General features: G+C 39.2%; 1 protein-coding gene across 16 annotated transcripts in view; it reads right to left on the bottom strand.

The window, feature by feature from the left end:
- The window catches only part of anks1b (ankyrin repeat and sterile alpha motif domain containing 1B), an 823,124-nt gene that overhangs the window by 459,649 nt on the left and 342,280 nt on the right, over window positions 1–21,195 (bottom strand). For all 16 annotated transcript variants that reach the window (XM_069908369.1, XM_069908373.1, XM_069908387.1 and 13 more), the window contains one exon: window positions 19,740–19,841. In XM_069908369.1, the coding sequence (XP_069764470.1) occupies window positions 19,740–19,841 (102 nt within the window). The remainder of the gene's footprint in view (window positions 1–19,739; window positions 19,842–21,195) is intronic.

Genomic DNA, 21,195 nt, shown 5'->3' with positions numbered 1-21,195 from the left:
TGGCACAGATCTTTCAGCAATAATTAGAAAGAAACTATCTATTCTTAATAACACACTGGAATTAACTGCAAACCTATTTGAAAATCAAGTGCAGAAATTAGAGAGACTCTCCCATAAATAACTTATCCTCAAAAAAACCTTTTGCAGTACAATGTATGAAAGGCATGAAGTTGCAAAATTTATCCACTGACCCCAACTAAACACATTTGAAAACTTCAGAATTTTGGAAGTGCAAGTGAAATTATTATAATGGAACTGTTATCTACCTGATTTTTTTTCCATCCTTTGCATTCCACCAAATACCAGTAGAGTGCCTTGAGATATTTTCCACATAAAAGGTACAATATAAATGCAAGGTAGTCTTGCTGTTGCAGGTGTCGAGTTATGATTTGCATCCTTTCTCGAGTATTGAGCTTAAATTATTCACAATTTTGTCACTTGTGTGTTGTTGGTACAGCAGAGGAGAATGAGTTTTGGTCAACATTTGACATTTATCTGACAATGTGGAAATTATTCAAATGTTTATTTTGCATGAAAGCAATAGAAATGTATACTTGCCAATTATCATCTTTCTCAACTTCTAACCATCAACAAAGAAGTGGAAGAAAATTCTGTCTAAGAAATACCTGGGCAATAATAATCACTGCTCTGATGCCCACTTTAGGTTTAGTTTAAATTCCACTTATCTTTAGCAAAGTGACCACCACTTAACCTTCTAAAATGGTTGTTATATAACCTGCTAAAATGTACATGGCAAGTTCATTAAAACTTGTAGGTTACATTTTATTTAACTTAATCAAAATACATGTACTAAAATACAGTTTAATGGGCAACAATTGTCATAGAAGGTTGATATGGAATTCAAGCTTTCAATAGAAATTTCATTTCTTAGCAGCTGGGCACATCTTTGGTTTGTGTATAGTTCCCATGGACAGATACAATAATTTCTGAAGAAGAAAGTAAATAACAGGAAGACCTGGCTCAGGGCTCACCTGGCTTATTGTACAGAAACAAACTAATGTACACCACAAATTAAACTAGTAAAAGAATTATACTTTGTAACAAGACATGATAACACTTTGTCTTTAATTGTAACAATATTGTCATGGAGGCTTCTTCTTAAAAATTGGGAATGATAGATCAGCCACATGCTGAACCTTGGTAACAACAAATTAATTTTGTTTGGAACCAATAAATCATTCACAGTCACCATGCTGTAATGTCAAACTCATCACAATTTCCATGTCCAATGGAGCCCAAAACTTATTAGGAATTATTAACGCATAAAACAAATAATTTCCAGTCTAAATTTAGCCAAGCATCAGTTGGAGATGAGAAGATAAAATGCCCATCTCCTCCTACAATACATTATATCAATATTTGTCATTGTCCAATTAAGTGTCATTGATTGTCTTTCTGTTCAATAAAATTACAGTTAATGTTCATCTGCAAAGGTTTGAAGGGTAATTCATTAGACCTAAGCTTTGACTCAAACTGAATGCCAAAGGGGTGAAAAGTACTCACAAAATCAAGGTAAAATAGGGGATGATTACCCTGCAACAATGTAGGTAAAAGAGCACAAACTGACTCTGGTGTACTAATCCTAAGGATACTATATTGTCTTTCACCTGAAACTTCCTCAATAGGCATAGTATTGTGGAACTATTTCCAGACAAGTGGAGAGTTCTCCTCATGCTTTATCTATTATTTATGTCTATCAATTCTACCAAGAACACATTCTGTTCCAGTGCTGCCTATTGGATCTTCCATTACCCAAATGAACTTTTTTTCCATGTTGACTCCACGACATGTTTATTCTTTATATAAAACGGAGACAATAACCATATGCAGTACTCCAGATCCAGTCTCACCAGTGCCTATAAGGTTTTCTACTCCAACTCCTTCCAATAAAGGCTAACAATCCATTAACCTTCCTAACTCTTTGATGAGTTGCTTCATGCAACTTTGTGGTTTCAGTGCTTTAAGTAATAATCTACTTTTCTATTCCTTCATCCAACATCATAGCCTTACATTTTCCCACATTATATTCCATCTGCCAACTTCGTGTACACTCATTGAATCTATCTAATTCCTTTTACAGGCCTTGGATCACCCATGCGATATTGATTATTAATTATCCCAATTTTTCGGTTTTCTTTTCGATTGAATGTCATTCATTATCCCATCCTCAACTCACACAATTGCTTTTTTATGAGGCAACTCATTAAATGGCTTTTGAAAATCCAAATGCACGCTATCAACTGAATACTTAATAGTTCATTCCTTCCATGACAAGTAACCAGTGCATCACTTTGTCCAAAGTGCCATCAGCAATCAGTTAATGTTTAATCTTTAGATTCATCGTGTCATTCTGATGAAAAATCTACTGTTAAATGCATCATAAAAATAAAATCATTCCCACTCTTTTTACAGATGGAAATCTTCACAAAAAGATGCACAATAAAAAGGAAATAATTGTTTATAAAAAAAGTTCTAATTCACCAAACTATTCCATTTAGTTCTATCTTGCATGCTTTTATTTATAGATTTTTGTCTAAACTAACATTATTCTTCAGCAAAGTTTTAATTTATTCCTTTTACATTACAATTTCACAAATTGGGAGAAGATGCACAGCTAATTTTGCCAACTGAACTTCACCAAGTTTCTTTTAATAAGAGGTGGTGAGTGTATAGAAAACAATGGATTTATACAAGTTTGGATATGCATTGCTCACATCATTCCTTCAGAAAGATCCAAAACACTGAAAAACATGACTATCTTCCTTAAAGTCATCCGACACATTACTGCCTCAGTGGTGGATTTCCGAAGAATTATTTCTGAATATAAATCTTCCTTATTTCTAAAATAGTACCATTTAATTTTCTCACCACAATTTAAAAATAATATGCTTCAAGGCGCATTTTCTGCCAAGATTAGTATTCCACGTGAAATGGATTATTCGATGGAATGTTTAAGCATTGTATTTGCCTGAAGATTGCTAATGTTACTCTGTTTCCAGCCACCAGGAGGTGTGCAGAGCAGATTACAGTGTTTTGCATGCTATTTTAAAAAGAAATATGCAAGAAACAAGGACACAACACTTTGGTCACAAACATGTCCAAAATGGGTGATTAATAGGAACCCTCTAACTGAAATTGTTGAGAAAAAAAAGCTCTTGAGTGAAAACTTCATTTAAAACCTTGTTTGCACTGACCTGTAAATTTTATCTTTTTCTTTCAATGGCAAAGGAAACAGACCACCAGGAATTTCTAACCTATGGCGTTGAGTTGCAGTTTGCAGCCAACAGTAATTTTAATCACTCTTTCCAATACCTGCATTTGAAGAAATGCACAAATCTGCTCTCTGATGGAACACTGTCATACAAAAAAATTAAAGGGCATTGGTTAAGGAAAGTATTAGAAAGTTTAGAAGGAATCTGAATAACTTATCCACCTGGAGGATGATTTGAAATATGGAATGCAAAGCCTGAGAGCATGGTGGAGACGGGACTGTACTCTCAAAACATTTAAGAAGTTTCTAGACAAGTTCCTTAATTGTCAAGGCGCAGAAGGCCATGAACCAACTGCTGATAAATAGGATTAGTGTAGATTGGTCTCTGCGCTACATCACACTTTTAAGAATCAGATTCTACAAATGTATCCTGCAATTATTTACAGGTCAATTACCTCTTATCCGAAATGCATGTTTCAGATTTTGGAATAATGAGTTTAGGGTAACTAAGCAACACAGCGGCATCAGTACAATACCTGTAACAGCTGTTAAACAACAACAAATAACATAAGGGTTTCAGTCTCCACCTACGATGCTGTATTTTTTGATCAAAGGATTACAGTACATATTTTTTCCCAACACGGTAATGCTGCTGGTCATGTTACATACTCAAACATAGCGTTTTAGGTGGAGATGAATTTCAGATTTCACATGAAAATGATGTTTCAGAACCATTTTTGCTATTTCACCATCGGTCATTCTCTACAATATCTTTGTACCACAGGGCAGAGAATAAGCAAAAAACACAGTGAGTAATGCAGTAGGCCTGGCGGTGATGATGGTTGGTAACAAACTGCTGCCAACAGAGTGTCAGGTGTGGAATCTTCCATTTGTGGCATCACGTCAGGGCTCAAAAAGCTTCGGATTTTGGGTTTTCAGATAAGGGGTACTCAACCTGTATTACAATTCTCAACTTGGCCTACAGGACAGAGTGATCGGTCATCTCATTTCTGTTGTTGATGGGTTGGGGTTGACATATTTGTCCATACTAAAACACTTCAAATAATCCAAATTGATGCTTTGAAATGTTTCTCAGGATCTGAGGAGGTGTATCACAAATATTCCTGGTGTTTTATTAATTCAAATCGATCTTGACTCTTTATATATTTATTAATAAGATCTCCACAAAGAGCAAAACAGGTCCTGTTCAAAGAAACCTAATGTATCAAGTTCCAAAGTAACTGCATAGAGAATTTAGAAATTTAAATGAATCAGTGTACCCATTTCCTTTAAGCTATCCATTTTAGTCTCTTCTGAAGTGAGACCTCTTTTTTTTTTAAAAAAAATCAAGAAACGTCTTATAGTTCTTCACTTAGTAACATGCTGGGAGCTTCTTTCTCCTCCAGCAGATTACTGTACACTGCCAGGACAATCAGTGCAACTGACAACATACTCAGATGTGCAAGTAATTCAGTGCAAATTCCACCACTACCTCTTGGTTACAATTTATGAAGCTACTGAAAAACAAATGTTGCAGCTTGCAATAGAAAATAGTAGGTACCAGGGACTGATCACAAAACAATTATCTGGACAAAAGGTTCAAGAGGCACCATCAGCAAATAACCTTGAAATTTATAAACTACATGTGATACTTTATTGAAAATAAAGTCTCTCATTTATTACTGCTATAATTAATAGACAGATATAATGGAGCTTTGAATTTGTTTTGCTGTAGTCAGTGTTTGATATCTTAAAAATGATGCAATAATTTCATATTTAACAATCATTTTGACAGATTGGGAAGTGTAGCATGGCAATTTCGGTAAATCATTGGTTTGCATTGACTATTTAATCAGCTGTGATGGTTTCAATAAAATGAAAAATCTGCAACAGATTCAGTTTTGAATCTTTCAGTTACAAGATCCAAAACCAAAACAAACCTGGAAGCACACAAAGCACCCCAAAATGATATTCAATGCATAACAGAAACATTTGAGTCATGATCTCAAATTTAATAAAGAAAACTTCAGTTGGTGCTACATGATCAATAGCTGATGATCATGGTACATTTTTACCTGAAAATTAAATGCAGATTCATGCCCAGAAAATAGCTGCACTGCATCATGTCTAATAAACAATAATGTTACACCGATTTCTTTAGTATCAAGGCTCTCAACACTACCCTGACCCATTTTCAGAAGATCCTCTATCATTTAAACATTCTCCCAATCAAGTACATACGTCTTGGATGGCTGCATTATAATAATAAAATACTTCCTTCTGAAAAGAAGATAAACTGTTGGCCATTGATAAAACAGACTGAATTTCCGAATTATGTACTATTGTTTTCTTGGGAAACATTACAATGTTTGGATGTGAGGTAACATTACTCTTTGAAGTACATTTCCTCCCCAATAAATTCCAAAATTGTATAATTATTTTACAAATATGCTCTTCCCACAGGCTATGCATAAATTTCTGACATATCAGTTCAACAACTCTACTTCTCTGGGGTTATATCATTTATGAGAGTTTGTTTCATCAATAGACCATGATCTATTCCAGTCTATACAACTAATAGAATGCGGATCTATGTCCCAAACATTGAGCATAAAATCACTGCAACCATTAATACCACACAAATGTTTAAAGTTTTAATACAAGTTCATTCATATTGTTTCCACTGACAATTTTTCCATTGAATTTGATGAAAATTGATTAGATATTATTTTAGTATTCTCACAATAATTTTTAGGGTACTGTTTTTGGGTATATGAACTGAAATAAAATCTCAAGGAGGAAAAAAATCCTCAGAATATTTTTTCTTTAATTATTGGTTTCATTCTTAATCTAATTTCCTGTACCACCTTTAATGTATTTTCCTCAGCAGCTAGTCCTTGCAAATATCATGTTGCATGCTTGCAGAACTCAAAGCAAAATAAAAAGGACTGCAAACCTGCACCAAAAAAGGAGAGATACAAGCCTCAAATCTACAGACCAGGCAAGGAAAGGCCAAAGTACGAAGCTCTGAGAGACAGTAATCTCATATTAAATTAATTTTTATTCGGAGAAGGCTGGACAAATAATTGAAAATGCAAACTGTTAAAAATAAACTATATTTCATGCAAATGCAGGAGAAACTTGGCAGAACATGCTGCATCTACAGGAAGTCAACGGTAACCAACATTTCGAGCCTGAGCTCTCCGTCAAGAAATGAGCAAAAAGCATGCAGGCATCTAAAGAGCAGATGGGAAGGGGGAGGGTGAAGAGGAGAGAACAGAGGAAGGGGTAGAAAGGAAGAGCCTGTTAGCCTGTTCTCCTCCCCTTTCCCCCTGCCCCTGAACTTTTTATTCAGACACTTGCCTGTTATTTGACAAAAAGAGACAACCAAAACTTAAAGAAATAACGAGACTCAATATGTTCATTCGTAAACCTAAAGATGGCAAAACGTTAATTGAAGAGAGCAAGTTGTGATGCTCTAAAATCATTGTTCAAAAAGGACATGAAAACATCTTCGTAAGTGGATTCCAAAAATTGGATGAACTATTGAGGGTGAAAAATTTGCAAGGGAAATGGAATGGGAATGGACTTTTTGGACAGCACCATCAAAGAACTAATATGGGAACAAGGGCAAAAACACTTTCTTCAATTCTGTAAAATCCTATGAAATAATGGAAAAGAAACTACAGAGTTTACCTTAGCAAAGGCACATTAATGCTTCAAACTTTTAGAATGTAGCTTCAGATAATAGAGCACAGGCTTTTCTTGTTGAAACAAGAAGCTACAAAATGACACATAATTATAAAGCAAATGGTTACTTGGATAAGCAAAATAAAAAAAAAATTGGTCAGATGGGAAAGAGACCATTTTAGGCAAGATGATGATATTGAAAAAAACAATGGAAGGTCGTCAGGATCAGGTGGCTGAATGTCATTGAATGAGGAATAACATCCAGATTTATCAAAAAGAACTGGATCTGCTGTTGGCAGATACCATAGGATTATGCAGATTTCAGACAGAAGTTAAAGGTGGCAAGAAATAATCATATACTAGAAGAAATCATAATAAATGAATTTTACAGAGCTAGAATGTAGGCTGATTACAAATATATTCAGTCATGGTCTTTGGAAATCCAAATGGAAAGCTGTCATCATCCATGGAGATTATATTCGATCTTTTCCATGGGACTCTTTGTTACTAACAAGAAAAATAACCTTGCAGATACCCTTTTTGAGTTAATTACATTGATTCCAAGATCAAACATCTCTTTAACAGATGTACTGCTTTAAAACCACCAAGTAATTATTGCAATACAGTATTAGTTAGCATCACCTTCCCAAGATCGTGTTATATGGTGAGCTCTCCACTGGACACCGAGACAGAGGTGCACCAAAGAAGAGGTACAAGGACTGCCTAAAGAAAGCTTTTGGTGCCTGCCCCATTGACCACCGCCAGTGGGCTGATATCGCCTCAAACCGTACATCTTGGCGCCTCACAGTTCGCCGGGCAGCCACCTCCTTTGAAGAAGACTGCAGAGCCCACCTCACTGTCAAAAGACAAAGGAGGAAAAACCCAACACCCAACCCCAACCAACCAATTTTCCCTTGCGACCGCTGCAACCGTGTCTGCCTGTCCCGCATCGGACTTGTCAGCCACAAACGAGCCTGCAGCTGATGTGGATTTTACCCCTCCATAAATCTTCGTCTGCGAAGCCAAGCCAAAGAAGAAAGGAAAACAATGTAGCACTTGAACTAATCTAAATAAAAAAAGACTTGAATGTAAACTTACTTACGTCATTGATTTCAGTTTGATTCATGAATGTTCCATATACAAGACCACACAATTGTACTTTGCGCAAATTAAAGTATATTAACTGGTTTTTTTTCCATAGTATCAGGGCATCAATTTGTCATCTGATTACAGCTTAATAGGCAACACTTTCACTTTAGGGATTTGTTTACCACAAATGTAGGATGTTTTATTATCCTGACAATTTTGTGAAATAATAGCTATGCTTAAATTCTGACATGAGAATGTAATATGGCAGTTAATTACAGCTGCCATTATAGCAGCGCTGATGCTGGTGCAGACCCAGGACAATGGAGAGCGGAAACAGCGCTGCTCCGAAGGGTTCAGCCATCATGTCCTAATACCGGCAGATCCATACAGGCTTTAAACAGCCTGTGAAAGGAGACGACAGTGTTTGTAAGTATATACTGCCACTGGGGAGGTCAGTGCCCAATTTGGCAATGCCTGTGCTCAGCAGCGGCTACAAGAGGTTTCAGTCTCTGGGGAGGAGTGAACCGGAGCAGGGCACCAGAAATGCGGAGTACACTCCCCGTTGAAAAGGAGAAGCAAAGGAGATGACCCTACAGGATGGTGTCTACGGTGGGGGAGCATCAAGGGGCTCAGCAGCTGAGGGACCGCACAGGCTGCAAGTGACTGGCTCACGGGAACCAGGTATCGGAACTGGGATTTGAAAGGGGGCTGAGGGCAAGAAGGGCTCCTGAAGAGTCTCAGGTGCTGAAGGCTTCCTGATCATGTCAGAGGTTTGGATCTGGAGCTTGGGTTCCCAATTAATCAAACGAGTCTGCAGCTGCAGATGCTGCGGGAGCACTTAAGGAAAATCCACGGATACTCAGTGACTCTGAAGGGGCTCTCTTTTATTTCTTTTTCTCTCTCTTACTGTAAGGAGTGCCAGGTGACTCTAATCGCAGCTCTTTCTTTGCCTTAACATCAGGCAAAAGGCAATTTCATGCAATATTATGTTCTATACGATTACATAACAATAAAGAAATCTCAAATCTTGATCTAATACCAGTATAACTCAAGGATATTCACATCATACCCAAATAACAATCAACACAGACGCACCACAGGGTTGCATGCTTAGTCCACTGTTCTACTCTCTCAAGGCACAATTCAAATGACACCTACAGATTTGTCGATGATAACATAGTTGTCAGCAAAACCACAGATGGCATTGAGGAAGCATGCAGGAGTGAGATACAGTAGATCAGCTAGCTGAGTGGTGTCACAAAAACAGCCTTGCACTCAACATCAGTAAAAATTAGTAACTGATTGTGGTCTTCAGGAAAGGAAACCGAGAGAACACAATCCAGTGGCGAGCGTAAGGAACTTCAAATTCCTCATGTCAGCATTTCCGAAGATCTACCCTGGGGCTATCATGTCAATGTGATCATGAAGAAGGTGATTATTGTTCATCAGGGATTTGAGGAAATTTGGCATGTCACCAAAGACTCTTGCCAATTTCTATAGGTGTACCGTGGAGAGAATTCTATGGTTCCAACACTGTCTGATATAAAGGTGCCAATGCACAGGACAGAAACCAGCTACAGAGGGTTGTAAATACTGCTAGCGCCATTATGGGCATTAATCTTCACCCCATTAAGAACATCAGCAAGAGGTGGTGTCTTAAGAAAGCAGTTTCTATTATCAACAACCCTCACCACTCAAGGCCATGCCTTTTTCTCACTGCTACCGTAACAAAGAAGGTATAGGAGCCTGAGACACTCATTCAACAGTTTCTTCTCCTCTACCATTAGATTTTAGAATGGACTATGAACTATGGACACAACCTCACTGTTTCGTTTTTATGCACTAGTTATTTATTATTTTAAATTTTGTATTTACAGAATTGTAATTTATAGCCATTTTGCACCTTATTCCGCACAATATTGCTGCACAAAACAACAAATTTTGTGACACATGTTCATGATTTTGATTCTAAAATGAAATTCAAAGTTAAACACAAGAACGTAGGATCTGACATTGTTAGTTACAAAAGTCAATGAGCAGTCTGACCTATCAACTCTGTTCATATTTAATCATCGACTCCCTTGTTTAACGCAGTGTTTTAAGATATTCAAGAAAGTCCAGTCACCAAGAAAATAAAGATTGAATGAGGGGTCATCACCAGAGTGGGCTGAGTCAGAGTGCAAAGGCTTTGGCTCATCAGGCCTCAGCGAGAACAGGTAAGGGATAGTAGGAGTTGAAGTAAGAAAGGGCCACCCTTTTCAAGGAATAAAAAGCAGGTAAACATAGGTCAGGGCAGATTTTATATATCATATATTTTGCTCCTCTGGTCATAAACAGAGGGAATGGCAGCCAAGGCAGAGAAATGCTCCTCCAGCAGAATGTGGGTTGTCAGTGAAGCCAGCTGTATCCCTGACAACTTCATCTGTGAGAAGTGAATCCAGCTGCATCTACTGACAAGCCAAGTTAAGGAATTAGAGCTGGATTTGTAAGAACTCCGGGTCATTCGGAAGGGTAAGGGAGTGATATACAGGAGTTACAGGGACAGAGTCACACCTAGGAGTCAGGAGGAGGGAAGATGGGTGACGGTCTGGAGAGGGAAAGGGAACAAGCAGGCCGTGAAAAGTGCACCTGTGACCATTCCCCTCAATAACAAGTATATCATTTTGGATACTGTTGAGGTGGGGACAACCTACTAGGCACAAGCCACAGTGATCAGGTCTCTGGCATGGAGTCTGGTCCTATGGCTAAGGGAAAAGTTGCCAGGGTCAGAGATATCTCTGATCAAGTTCACAGCATTCTCAGGAGGGAGGGTGAGCATTAAGATGTCATGGTCCAATGACATGGGTAGGAAAGGTGAGGAGGTCCTGCAAGGAGAGTTCAAGGAGTTAGGCACTAGGATGAAGGACAGAACCTCCAGGGTTGTGATCTCAGGAATGCTACCTGTGTTGTGCGCTACTGAGGTTAGAAATAAGAGGATAATGTAGCCTAACACGTAGCTAAATACATGGTGCAGGAGGGATGGCCTCAGGCTTCTGAATCATTGGGCTCTCTTCCAGGGAAGGTGGGACCGATTCCAACAGGACAGTTTGCATCTGAATTGGAGGGTAAGGTTTGCTAGTGCTGCTCTGGTGGATTTAACTAGATTTGTACGGGGATGAGAACCAGAGTGCCAGACCAGATAGAGTAGTGGAGGAAGGAAGGAAAAGATAATGCAAGGAAAAAATTCATTGCAAGCACCATTAGAACTCAACAGGTTATATGTGGTGGAAATTTTCTGAATCTATTTCAATACAAGGAGTTGTTGGGAGGAGAGTGAGAATGTCAGGATCACCCGTGTGGAGGTGAGCCAATGAGAAGGTCAGAGGAGTTTAGCTCATTGATATTTGGGGAGTTGAATAATGCAATGTTGTGTCTAGTGAATAAAAAGAAAGTCAACTTCATAGTGTGCTGAAAGAAACGAGTGAGTGCATTCTTTATTTATTTGTAAACTGTGGTAAATCCATGCCATTACAAGTGGTGACCCTGACCTGGATAGTGATGAGGATAAATCCCTTACAAGACAAGTTGGGGAGGTCAGACTAAAGATTCACCCCTTTTTATTAATAATGCACCAGAGCATGGTTCATGATCTTCAAAATGCATTTCTCTGCCCTCAGTTAGTCAGAAGATAAAGTACAGTTTACTTGTGGAGAATCTTCTAGAGCTGATTGCCTGTGAAGTGGAGGATGTCTTAGTGGATCTTGATGGCAATCTCCCATACGCTATGCTTAAGGCGGCTATACTGCAGCATACCCAGCCATCTAGGGAGACTCGTATTGCCCAATTACTAGCTGAGGACAGCCTAGTTGATGGGAAACTGCCACAAATGTTGAGGAGGTGGCACAGGCAATTTTTGGAAACAGAGGTTCCTTTGATGTTTATCTCGTCATGTTCAAGAGCATTGGTGAGTGTCTTTCAAATGACCACCATCGATCAGTTGGCAGATCATGCTGACCTTGTTATGTCCATGACCTCTGCATTGTAGGTAGAAGGATTGGCTTCTTCCTTGAGTGAACAGGAGCAAATGAAACTGGAACAACTGTTTACTGCACCTTGTGAAGCGCCAGCACCTTTTCAATTGAAGGTAGCACTAGCACGCTATCAATCAAAGACTTGGAGCAGCACTGACAATGTACGTCCATGCTTTGAACATGCAACAGAATTTCTTCCATCGACCTGGATGGAATTGTGGTAGTTGAGGATGTGATAGAGGCAATCAATGGTGCATTTGTTGGAAACATTAAAGATTTGGTGCTGCTGCCCGGTCCTGTCAGCCACCTTGAAACTTCTACAAATGACAGTTGGCAAATGACCAGGCCCGACAGTAGAGGCAACTACAGGCCATGGAAAAATCAGCTGCCATCTTTTACTCAAAGACTCTCTCTCAGTTGTTCAATTTCTTGTCGATTTTGGTGCAGAGATTTCAGTGGTCCCTGCAACCATGGAGGAACACAGACCACCACCCCCCCCAATGTGTCATGTGTTCTTTCAGCAGCGAATGATTCACATATTCAAACATATGGCCAAAGGTCACTCACATTGGATTTCAGCCTCAAGAAACCTTTGCAGTGGGTTTTCACAGTTGCAAACATGTAAAATTCCATTTTGGGAGCAGATTTCTTGTCACATTTTTCTTTGTTGGTGGATTTGGAATACACTTTTTAAAAAATCACTGCATCATAGACCACACCTCTCGTGTGCAAGTGAGCTGCATCGATCATTCTTCCAATGTTATCAGCCGTCTGATGAGCCTTTAGCCTGGCTCTTGCCCTTTCTAAGCCTTGCTCGTGTTTCCCCTGCCCAGTGAGCCCATCTTATTATTACACAGATGTTAAAAAGATTCAGGGTCCCCGGTGGTAGCGTGGGCTTCTAGATTAACCCCCCCTGACCGTCTTAAAATTGTGAAATCGGAATTCGACCACATGCAAGAGTTGGGCATAGTCCGCAGATCTGACAGCTGCTGGGTTTCACCGTTGCATATACGGTTCCAAAATAAATCTCCTGGGGATTGGCGGACTTGTGGTGATTCTTGTGCCCTGAACAATTCCACCGTGCCGGAGTAATATATCCCCAATTTAAAGATTTTTCAGCAAACCTCCATAGCAAACACGTATTTGTGAAAATAGATCTATCAGATTCAGGTTGAGCCTTCTGATGACATGAAGATGGCAGTAATTACCCCTTTTGGCACATTTGAATTTCTGTGAATGCCATTTGGTCTGTGGAATGCAGCTCAGACAGTCCAACAGTCTATGGACCATGTACACGCTGGCCTTGATTTTATGTTTGTTTACATCAATGATATTCTGGTCGCAAGTGTGGAAGAGGAGCACAAGCACCACCTTATCTCATTGCTTCAGAGGTTTGGTTAGTTTGGCATGATGATCAATTCCAGTAAATGAGTTTTTGGCACGGATGATCTTGTATTTTTGGGACATACAGTTACGCAACATGGTATTTTGCCTGATGGATCAAAAGTACAGAAGATTCAAGAATTTCCTACACCCATTTCATTTGGCAAGTTGCATGATGAATTTATATCCCCGATTCCTGCTAAATGCTGCAGCCTCTCTATTATAATGACAGATTATGCAATATATTTATATTGCATATAGATTTTAGTCCGGAGGCTCAGTCTGTTTGAATGCAGTTTGTTGTTGTTCTAAGAGGGTGACGTGGTATTCTGAGAGCGAGCGAGAATTCAGTTCTATTGTTCAGCAGCAGCAGCTGGGACGGGAACAGGACAAGCTGGCAAGCTTGTGGGAAAAGCCCATTTTGAAGATAGGTTGGGAGTTCCTGGTTCAGCCTGTTCAAAGCCCTTGTGGTCCATACAAGAGGAGATGGCTGGCTGTACAATGGTTCACTTAAGCAAGGGAAAGAGGTCATCACCTGGAAAACCCTGATGGGGCAAGTTTCTTCAGCAAGACATTGAAGTGGCTGATCAGAAGGAATCAGTTGTGCATGTCCAATGAGCAACAAATCTCTAAGAACTGACAAGGACCTTCCTGAACTGTAACCATTTCACCAAAGCCTGGTGAAATTCATGTGTTAAATTCTGTGCATAGTATAAGAATTGCCTGCAATGGTGTAAAAAGTGAGATTGGACCATGAATTAAAGAACTTTTCTGAACTTATACATATATTATATGCATGTGCGCTTAGAATTAGAAGGGTGTTAAGTTAATAGTAACAAGTTAAAGTTTGATCCTGTTTTCATGTTTAAAGATAATTAAAAGCAACTTTTCTTTAAGTAACCATTTGTCTTGGTGAATTTCTATTGCTGCTGGGTTTTGTGGTCCTTTAACATTGTCCCTTACTGAACTACTGAAAGAATCCGATAAGTCCATGTCCAAAAGACCATAAACGTTGGGAGATGATGGTGTGCATACTTTCATAAATTTCCATTGACAGGTTGAAGCCAGCATCTTTCGACAGTCCATGTTCTGCATCAGAGCCAGAGTCAAAGGACCAGTCACATCCTTGCCAGTCGGACTGTCCATCACCTGTCTTGCACTATGGTACAAGGTTGGGCTGAACTGTCAGCCTTCCAGACTGTTATGTAATGGGACATTTCCTATCAGTTGCCTCCTTACATGGCTTGGGGGGCTTTTGTGGTCTCATACTTTGTTGGGAGGAGAGTGAGTGTTAGGATCACCCATGTGGCAGTGAGCCAGTGGGAAGGTCAGAGGAATTTAGCTGGATACTGTTTGGAGAGTTGAGGAACCTACACAAATTAAAGAGGAGGAAGTGCTTGCTGTCTTAAAGCAAATAAGGGTGGATAAATCCCCAGTACCTGACAAGATATTCCCTTAGACCTTGAGGGAGGCTAGTGGAAAAATTGCAGGGGCTCTGGCAAAAATATTTAAAATGTCCTAGGATTGGAAGGTAGTTCACATTGTTCCATTGTTTAAAAATGGTTCCAAAAGTAACCCTGGAAATTATAGGCTGCTGAGCCTGATGTCAGTAGTAAGTAATTTTTTGGAAGGTGTTCCAAGATGTCAGATGTCCAGAGTATTGGATAGTCAGAAACTAATTAGGGATAATATGGCTTTGTGCATGGTAGATAGCGTTTAACAAATCTTATAAAGTTTTTCAACGAAGTTTACCAGGAACGTTGACAAAGGAAAGGCTGTGGATATTGTATACATGGACTTTAGTAAAGCCTTTGACAAAGTCCCACTTGTGAGGTTAGTCAGGAAGGTTCAGACACCAGGTATTCATGGTGAAGTAGTGAACTGGATTCAACAATGGGTGGACAGCAGAAGCCGGAGAGTAGTGGTGGATCATTGCTTCTCAGACTGGTGCGTCTTGAGGATCAGTGCTGGGACCATTGTTGTTTGCCATCAGTATCAATGATCTAGATGATAATGTGGTAAATTAGATCAGCAAGTTTGCAGATGACACTAAGATTGGAGGTCTTGTGGACAGGGAAGAAGGTTTTCAAACCTTGAAGAGGGAAAAATGGCAGACAACTGTGGAATGTTGCATTTTGCAATGACAAACTAAGAAAGGACATACACAGTGAATGGTAGGGTATGATGAGTACTGGAGAACAGAGGGATATGGGAATAGATACATAATTCCTTGAAAGTGGTGTCACAGGAGGATAAAAATTGTAAAGAGAGCTTTTAGCATAATCAAAGTATTGAGTATAGGAGTTGGGATGTTATGCTAAGGTTGTATAGGTCATCTAACTACAGGAAAGATATCAATAGGATAGAAAAAGTGCAGAGAATATTTGCCAGGATGTTTCCCAGACTTCAGAAACTGAGTTACAGGGAAAAGTTAAACATATTAGGACTTTATTCCCTGAAGCATATTAGAATGAGGGGATATTTGATGGAGGTATTTAAAATTATAAGGGGGAATAGACAGAGTAAATGTAACTAAGCTATTTCCACTGAAGGTAGATGAGATACAATCCAGAGAACATGGGTTAAGGATGAAAGGGGAAAAGTTTAGTGGGGGTAACTACTTCATGCAGAGAGTAGTGGGAATGTGGAACGAGCTGCCAGCTGAGGTGGTAAATGCAGCACAATTTTAATATTTAAGAAGAATTTGGACAGGTACATGGATGGGAATGGTATGGAGGCATTGGACTGAGTGCAGGTTAGAGGGACTGGGCAAAAATAAAACTGTTCAGCACAGACAAGAAGGGCCAAAAGGGTCTGTTTCTGTGCTGCAATGTTCTATAGTAAGTTGCATTCTGATGTTGCAAGAATGGGAATAAGGCAGCATACACAGGAGGGATATTGAAAACTTGGCTGAATGGTGCATCAGCAACAACCTTTCACTTAATGTCACCAAAACCAGGGAGCTGATTGTTGACCAGAGGTATATGATCTATCATTGGTGGTTCAGAAGTGGAGAGGGTGAGCAAATCTAAGTTCTTTGGAGTTACTATTTCATAGTATCTTTCCTAGATCCAATATACTAAAGGCATCGTGAAGAAAGCACGTCAGCACCTCTACTTCCTCAGGAGTTTGCGGAGGTTTCGTATGATACCAGAAACCCTGTCAAACTTCTACAGGTGTTTGGTGAAAAGTATGCTGACTGGATGCATCCCCATCGGTATGGGGACACCGATACCTCGTAGCATAAAACCCTCCAAAAGGTAGTGGACACATACCAGGTCATCATAGACAGAAACCACCCCACTATCAAAAATATCTACAGGGAATGCTGCTGTTGGAGAGCAGCAGCAATCATCCACACCATCCAGCACACGTTCAATTCCTGCTGTTGTCATCAGGAAAGAGGTATAGGTGCCACAAGGCTCGCACCACCAAGTTAAGGAACAGCTGCTACCCCTCCACCACCAGACTCCTCAACAACAAACTCAATCAGCAAACTCATTTGCACAGTACAAGTACACGATCCTTTATCCAGATATCTAAAATCTGGAAAGCTCCAAAATCTGGCAAGTGGGGACCGGCAGTCGGGGGACCGGCGGACTAGGGACTGGAAGGGGGTGGGGATGGATAGGCATTACAATTCGGGTGGGCTTTCCGAAATCCGTAAAAATCGGAAACACACTGTCCCCCAAGGGTTCCGGATAAAGGATTGTGTACCTGTATTGATCTTTCTTTCTCTTTGAATTGCAATTTGTTTACATTCATTATCTGCTTAGTTCTTTATCTGTTTACATGTGTACGTTATATACAGTTTTTTTTGCACGACCAAAAAGTGGTATATTCTTCCTTGCCCACAGGAAATAGAATCTCAGGGTTGTACAGCATGTGATGTCATGTATGTCCTCTGACAATAAATCTGAAATTTGAGTGTTCTGTGAGCAAAAGGTGAAAGTTCTATGCAGGAAATACATTAGGACATCTCTCATGTTCCCCCACACCTTGATGAAGGGCTCAAGCCCGAAACGTTGGTGATATATCTTTACCTTTGCTACATAAAGGCACTGTTTGACCTGTTGAGTTTCTCCAGCATTTGTGTGCTTTTTCACTTAACCACGGTGTCAACAGAATCCTGTGTTTTACCCTTTAAACAATTTACCGGGAGGTACTGGCAATTTTTATTGCAGCACATCTAATATTAACAGTTCCTATTACATATTAAGTAGTTTTTCAGGAAAATATTGGTAATTTTACAAATAACTATGCTTCACAAAAATGAGGTAAGAGTTTTAGTGGACCACGTCCCCTAGATATTCACATGGGAATATTTCATGAAAGCAATACCAATGGAAAAAGAAATAGAGTGATGTTTCAGGTGAAGTTCTTTTGTCTGAAAGGCTTTAAATCAAATCATTATCTATTTGGCTTACTATGGATGCTGCTTGAACCGGTGTGTGTTTTCAACATTTTCTGTTTTTATATTAGAATTTCAGCACCTGTAATTTATTTAGATTTTTTAGAAATATACCACGCCAATGCAACCCAAATATACCCATGTGACCAATTAACCTGATAATCCATACATCTTTGGAATATGGAAGGAAACCGGAGCATCTGGAGGAAATACACATGCACACAGGGGAATGGATAAACTCCTTATAGACAACACTAGATTGGAACCTGTAATAGTGCTACATGAACTGCTATGCTCACCATGCCACTCTTTCCACTTTCACTTCATAAACAGAAAGACCAGTGCTGGTGATTCATGGGTTTAACCTACCAGTATGAAACTATGACAGTATTTTGGCATAAGGGTTATCCTATTTAAAATGAAATAAAGCATCTGTCAAATTAAGAAAAGAACAGAATCACACTTCTGTAAACAATCCCACATCTCAAACCTCCCTGGTTTATACCAAACAGTTGCTATCTTGAGCAAACAAGGCTAAACTTCTGCCAATATGAAAAGAGCAAGGCTGGCTATTTAGGCACCATGCAGCTGTTTAAGGTCACCATCCATCTACCAATATCCATGGCGTCCTTCCTCAAGTACTTTCTTTTAATAAACATTAATTTAAAAAAAGAAAATACAGCTCAGCATATTCTTAACGATCAGACCAACCAAAGATATTACTGCTACTTTGAGTAATACCTGATTGAATGTACAGCTTGAAATTGACCAGCAGCCATTCAAGTGAAAAACTGGTGATAGAAACCAACGATTTTCTGAATTTTGCTGGCTCAAGCCGCTTTTAGGTGTTCCCAGGAAGAGGCGCGGCTAACTGAGTTCAGTTGGCATGTTTAGGTGGCTACAGAATGGACACCTTTCTGGCACTTGAACATGCCAGCTGACTGATAGCCATCTAGCAGAAAAAGCCAGCTACTCGGGACAGTGGCCTAGTTCTGCCCACGCTGCCTTGAGGTCATTTACAGCGCGTCAAGGCATGATGGATAAACAACTCAGACATGACTTGACGCCTGCTGCCGGTCTCCCGTCGGCCCGACTCGCGCTGCCGGTGCCTCCCCCTCGCCCGCCCGACTCGCGTTCCTGGTGCCTCCCCCGAACCAAGAGTCGATGGCTGATGATGTCACTTCAACATCATCAACCCGCCCCCTGGGAGCCCGGCTGCTTTCAGCTCCAACAGAGGATACTCCAAGAAGGATATTATACCTCCTGGAGAAGGGTTAGGTGAGTAGACCTCCTGGTCGGCTTATCTCGTTTCAGCTGGCCACAATACAGTCGCACAGGAGTATAATGTGCGACTTTACAGTCGGGTATTGAGGCCATCTGAAAGTGCCTCCAGTGAACAGACCTCCACATGGAGGCACTTATCTAAATGATGTGGACTGTACTGGATCTGATAGAAAGAAAATGGCACATAAGGAGTGTGCTCCTCTGGCTTGGAAAATCTTCCAGCCTTTCATCGATAGTTTATCCCTGAAATGGAACACAATTCAAAACAGTATTTTACAGTTACCTCACCTGAAACATTCAGTTAAAAGCACCTGGGCATCACAAACTATTTTCTATTCAACATACATGTACAGGACAGGATCTGAAAGGCTATATTGTGTGAAAATGTCATGCTGTTTGCAAAGTGAAGATTATTTCCAAAGACCAAACAACTAGCCATCTGAAATGTAACACAGGGTCATACCATCTGAAATGTAACACAGGGTCATAGGAAGCTGAGCTTCAGCAAGAATATGGCTCATTCTTGAACTCAAATTGATAAATAGGACACTTTCAAGTGAAATTAATTCTTCATTCATTTATAAATAATATTTTAAAGAAATATTACAGGATTTCATTTTGTGATACAAGATTATATTACCTTGAATGAGAGCTGTGATTTGTTGTGATTTCTGGGATGGATGGTCCTTCAGAATATCTAATGCAGTCCAATCATCTGTGTCTTTAATACCTGCATCAATTCCTGGAAAAACACAATTTTAATTATACAAATTTATATATTCAGAAAGACAGGATTCAGAATCATTCAGTTGCAATGTAGATGAGTTAGGGTGTGAGCCATAACTAAGGCCCTTCTTCCTTCCTCAAATTTCTTATGTATGTCATAGAAAAATGTTAACCATTTATACCTTCACCAGACTTGGTAAATAAGAAGAATTTTTCAATATATTATTTAAAATGAGTTATTCCCTTGTGAGAAACAAAATAAATTTCTGCTTTGAATTTTAATAATGTTAAATCCAAACAAACACAATATATTATACCGGGAACAAACACATGAAATATGCAAATACCACTTCTGAGAATTAATTAACCCAGAAGAAACTTATTTTGAAAATACTTAATTTTTAATAGTAACATTTCTATAAAGGTGCTGATGTCAGTCATCAGATGAGGTCATGTACAAAAGGCCTGGTACACATTGAAATTTAATGGACAAATGAGTTAATCTTCCAGAAGAAGTGGAAGACAGAGTAATGCACAATCATAAATTTGGATGTTTTACAAATGGACAATGTCTTGTCATGAACTACAAGCCTAAACAATGCATAATATGAAGCAGTCGTTGGATTTTTAGCTTGATATTGGCTTGTCTGCATTTAGTCAAATATTGTGGAATCTACACAGTAAGATATTAAGACACCAATTAGAAATGAGAGAGCAAACTAATTTTTAGCTAGTTTAATAAGTAATTTAATCTGATTTGTTTCTTGGTACTGGATCTATTGAATAGTTGTGTAGTATATAACAAATCTCATCACTAATTTCAATTATTTTACTTAACAAACCTCTCAAATCTTTGTAAAAAAAATTACTAATAAAAATAATCGAAATGGAGATACCGGAGACTGTAGATTCTGGAATCTGGAGCAAACAGGAGCTACTGGAGAAGTCAGCGGGTCAGCATCAAAGTCATCCACAGATGCTGCCTCACCCACCAACTTCCTTCAGCAGCTGCTCAATATTTTAACTAAGTTCAATTTCCAGCTCTTTACAGAATCAGCCCCTATTTAACCTTAATTCCAATCTAATTAGACAGAACCCAATAGCCTTAAGTTTTACCTTTCATAAATTTTTGGAATATAATTTCTGGAAAAATAAATATTCTTGTGATTTTTAACTTAACAGTTTTCCAGAGTTCTTCAAAGGTTAGGTCCATGGATAGGAATTGAGTGGCACATAGATAATTTCTCTTTCAGGAAGCTATTAGTCCAACATGCTGTCAGAATCTAATTTAGTCCAGTTCGGTGAATTATTGCTCAACTCGAAAGATCAAGTTACCCCACGTAGTAAAATAATGTTGCCATTCTCTGCTT

This window comes from Narcine bancroftii, chromosome 13 (genome assembly GCF_036971445.1).
Source record: "Narcine bancroftii isolate sNarBan1 chromosome 13, sNarBan1.hap1, whole genome shotgun sequence".
In the NCBI taxonomy this organism is placed as follows: Eukaryota; Metazoa; Chordata; class Chondrichthyes; order Torpediniformes; family Narcinidae; genus Narcine; species Narcine bancroftii.
This window is presented reverse-complemented; position numbering and strand designations above follow the sequence as displayed.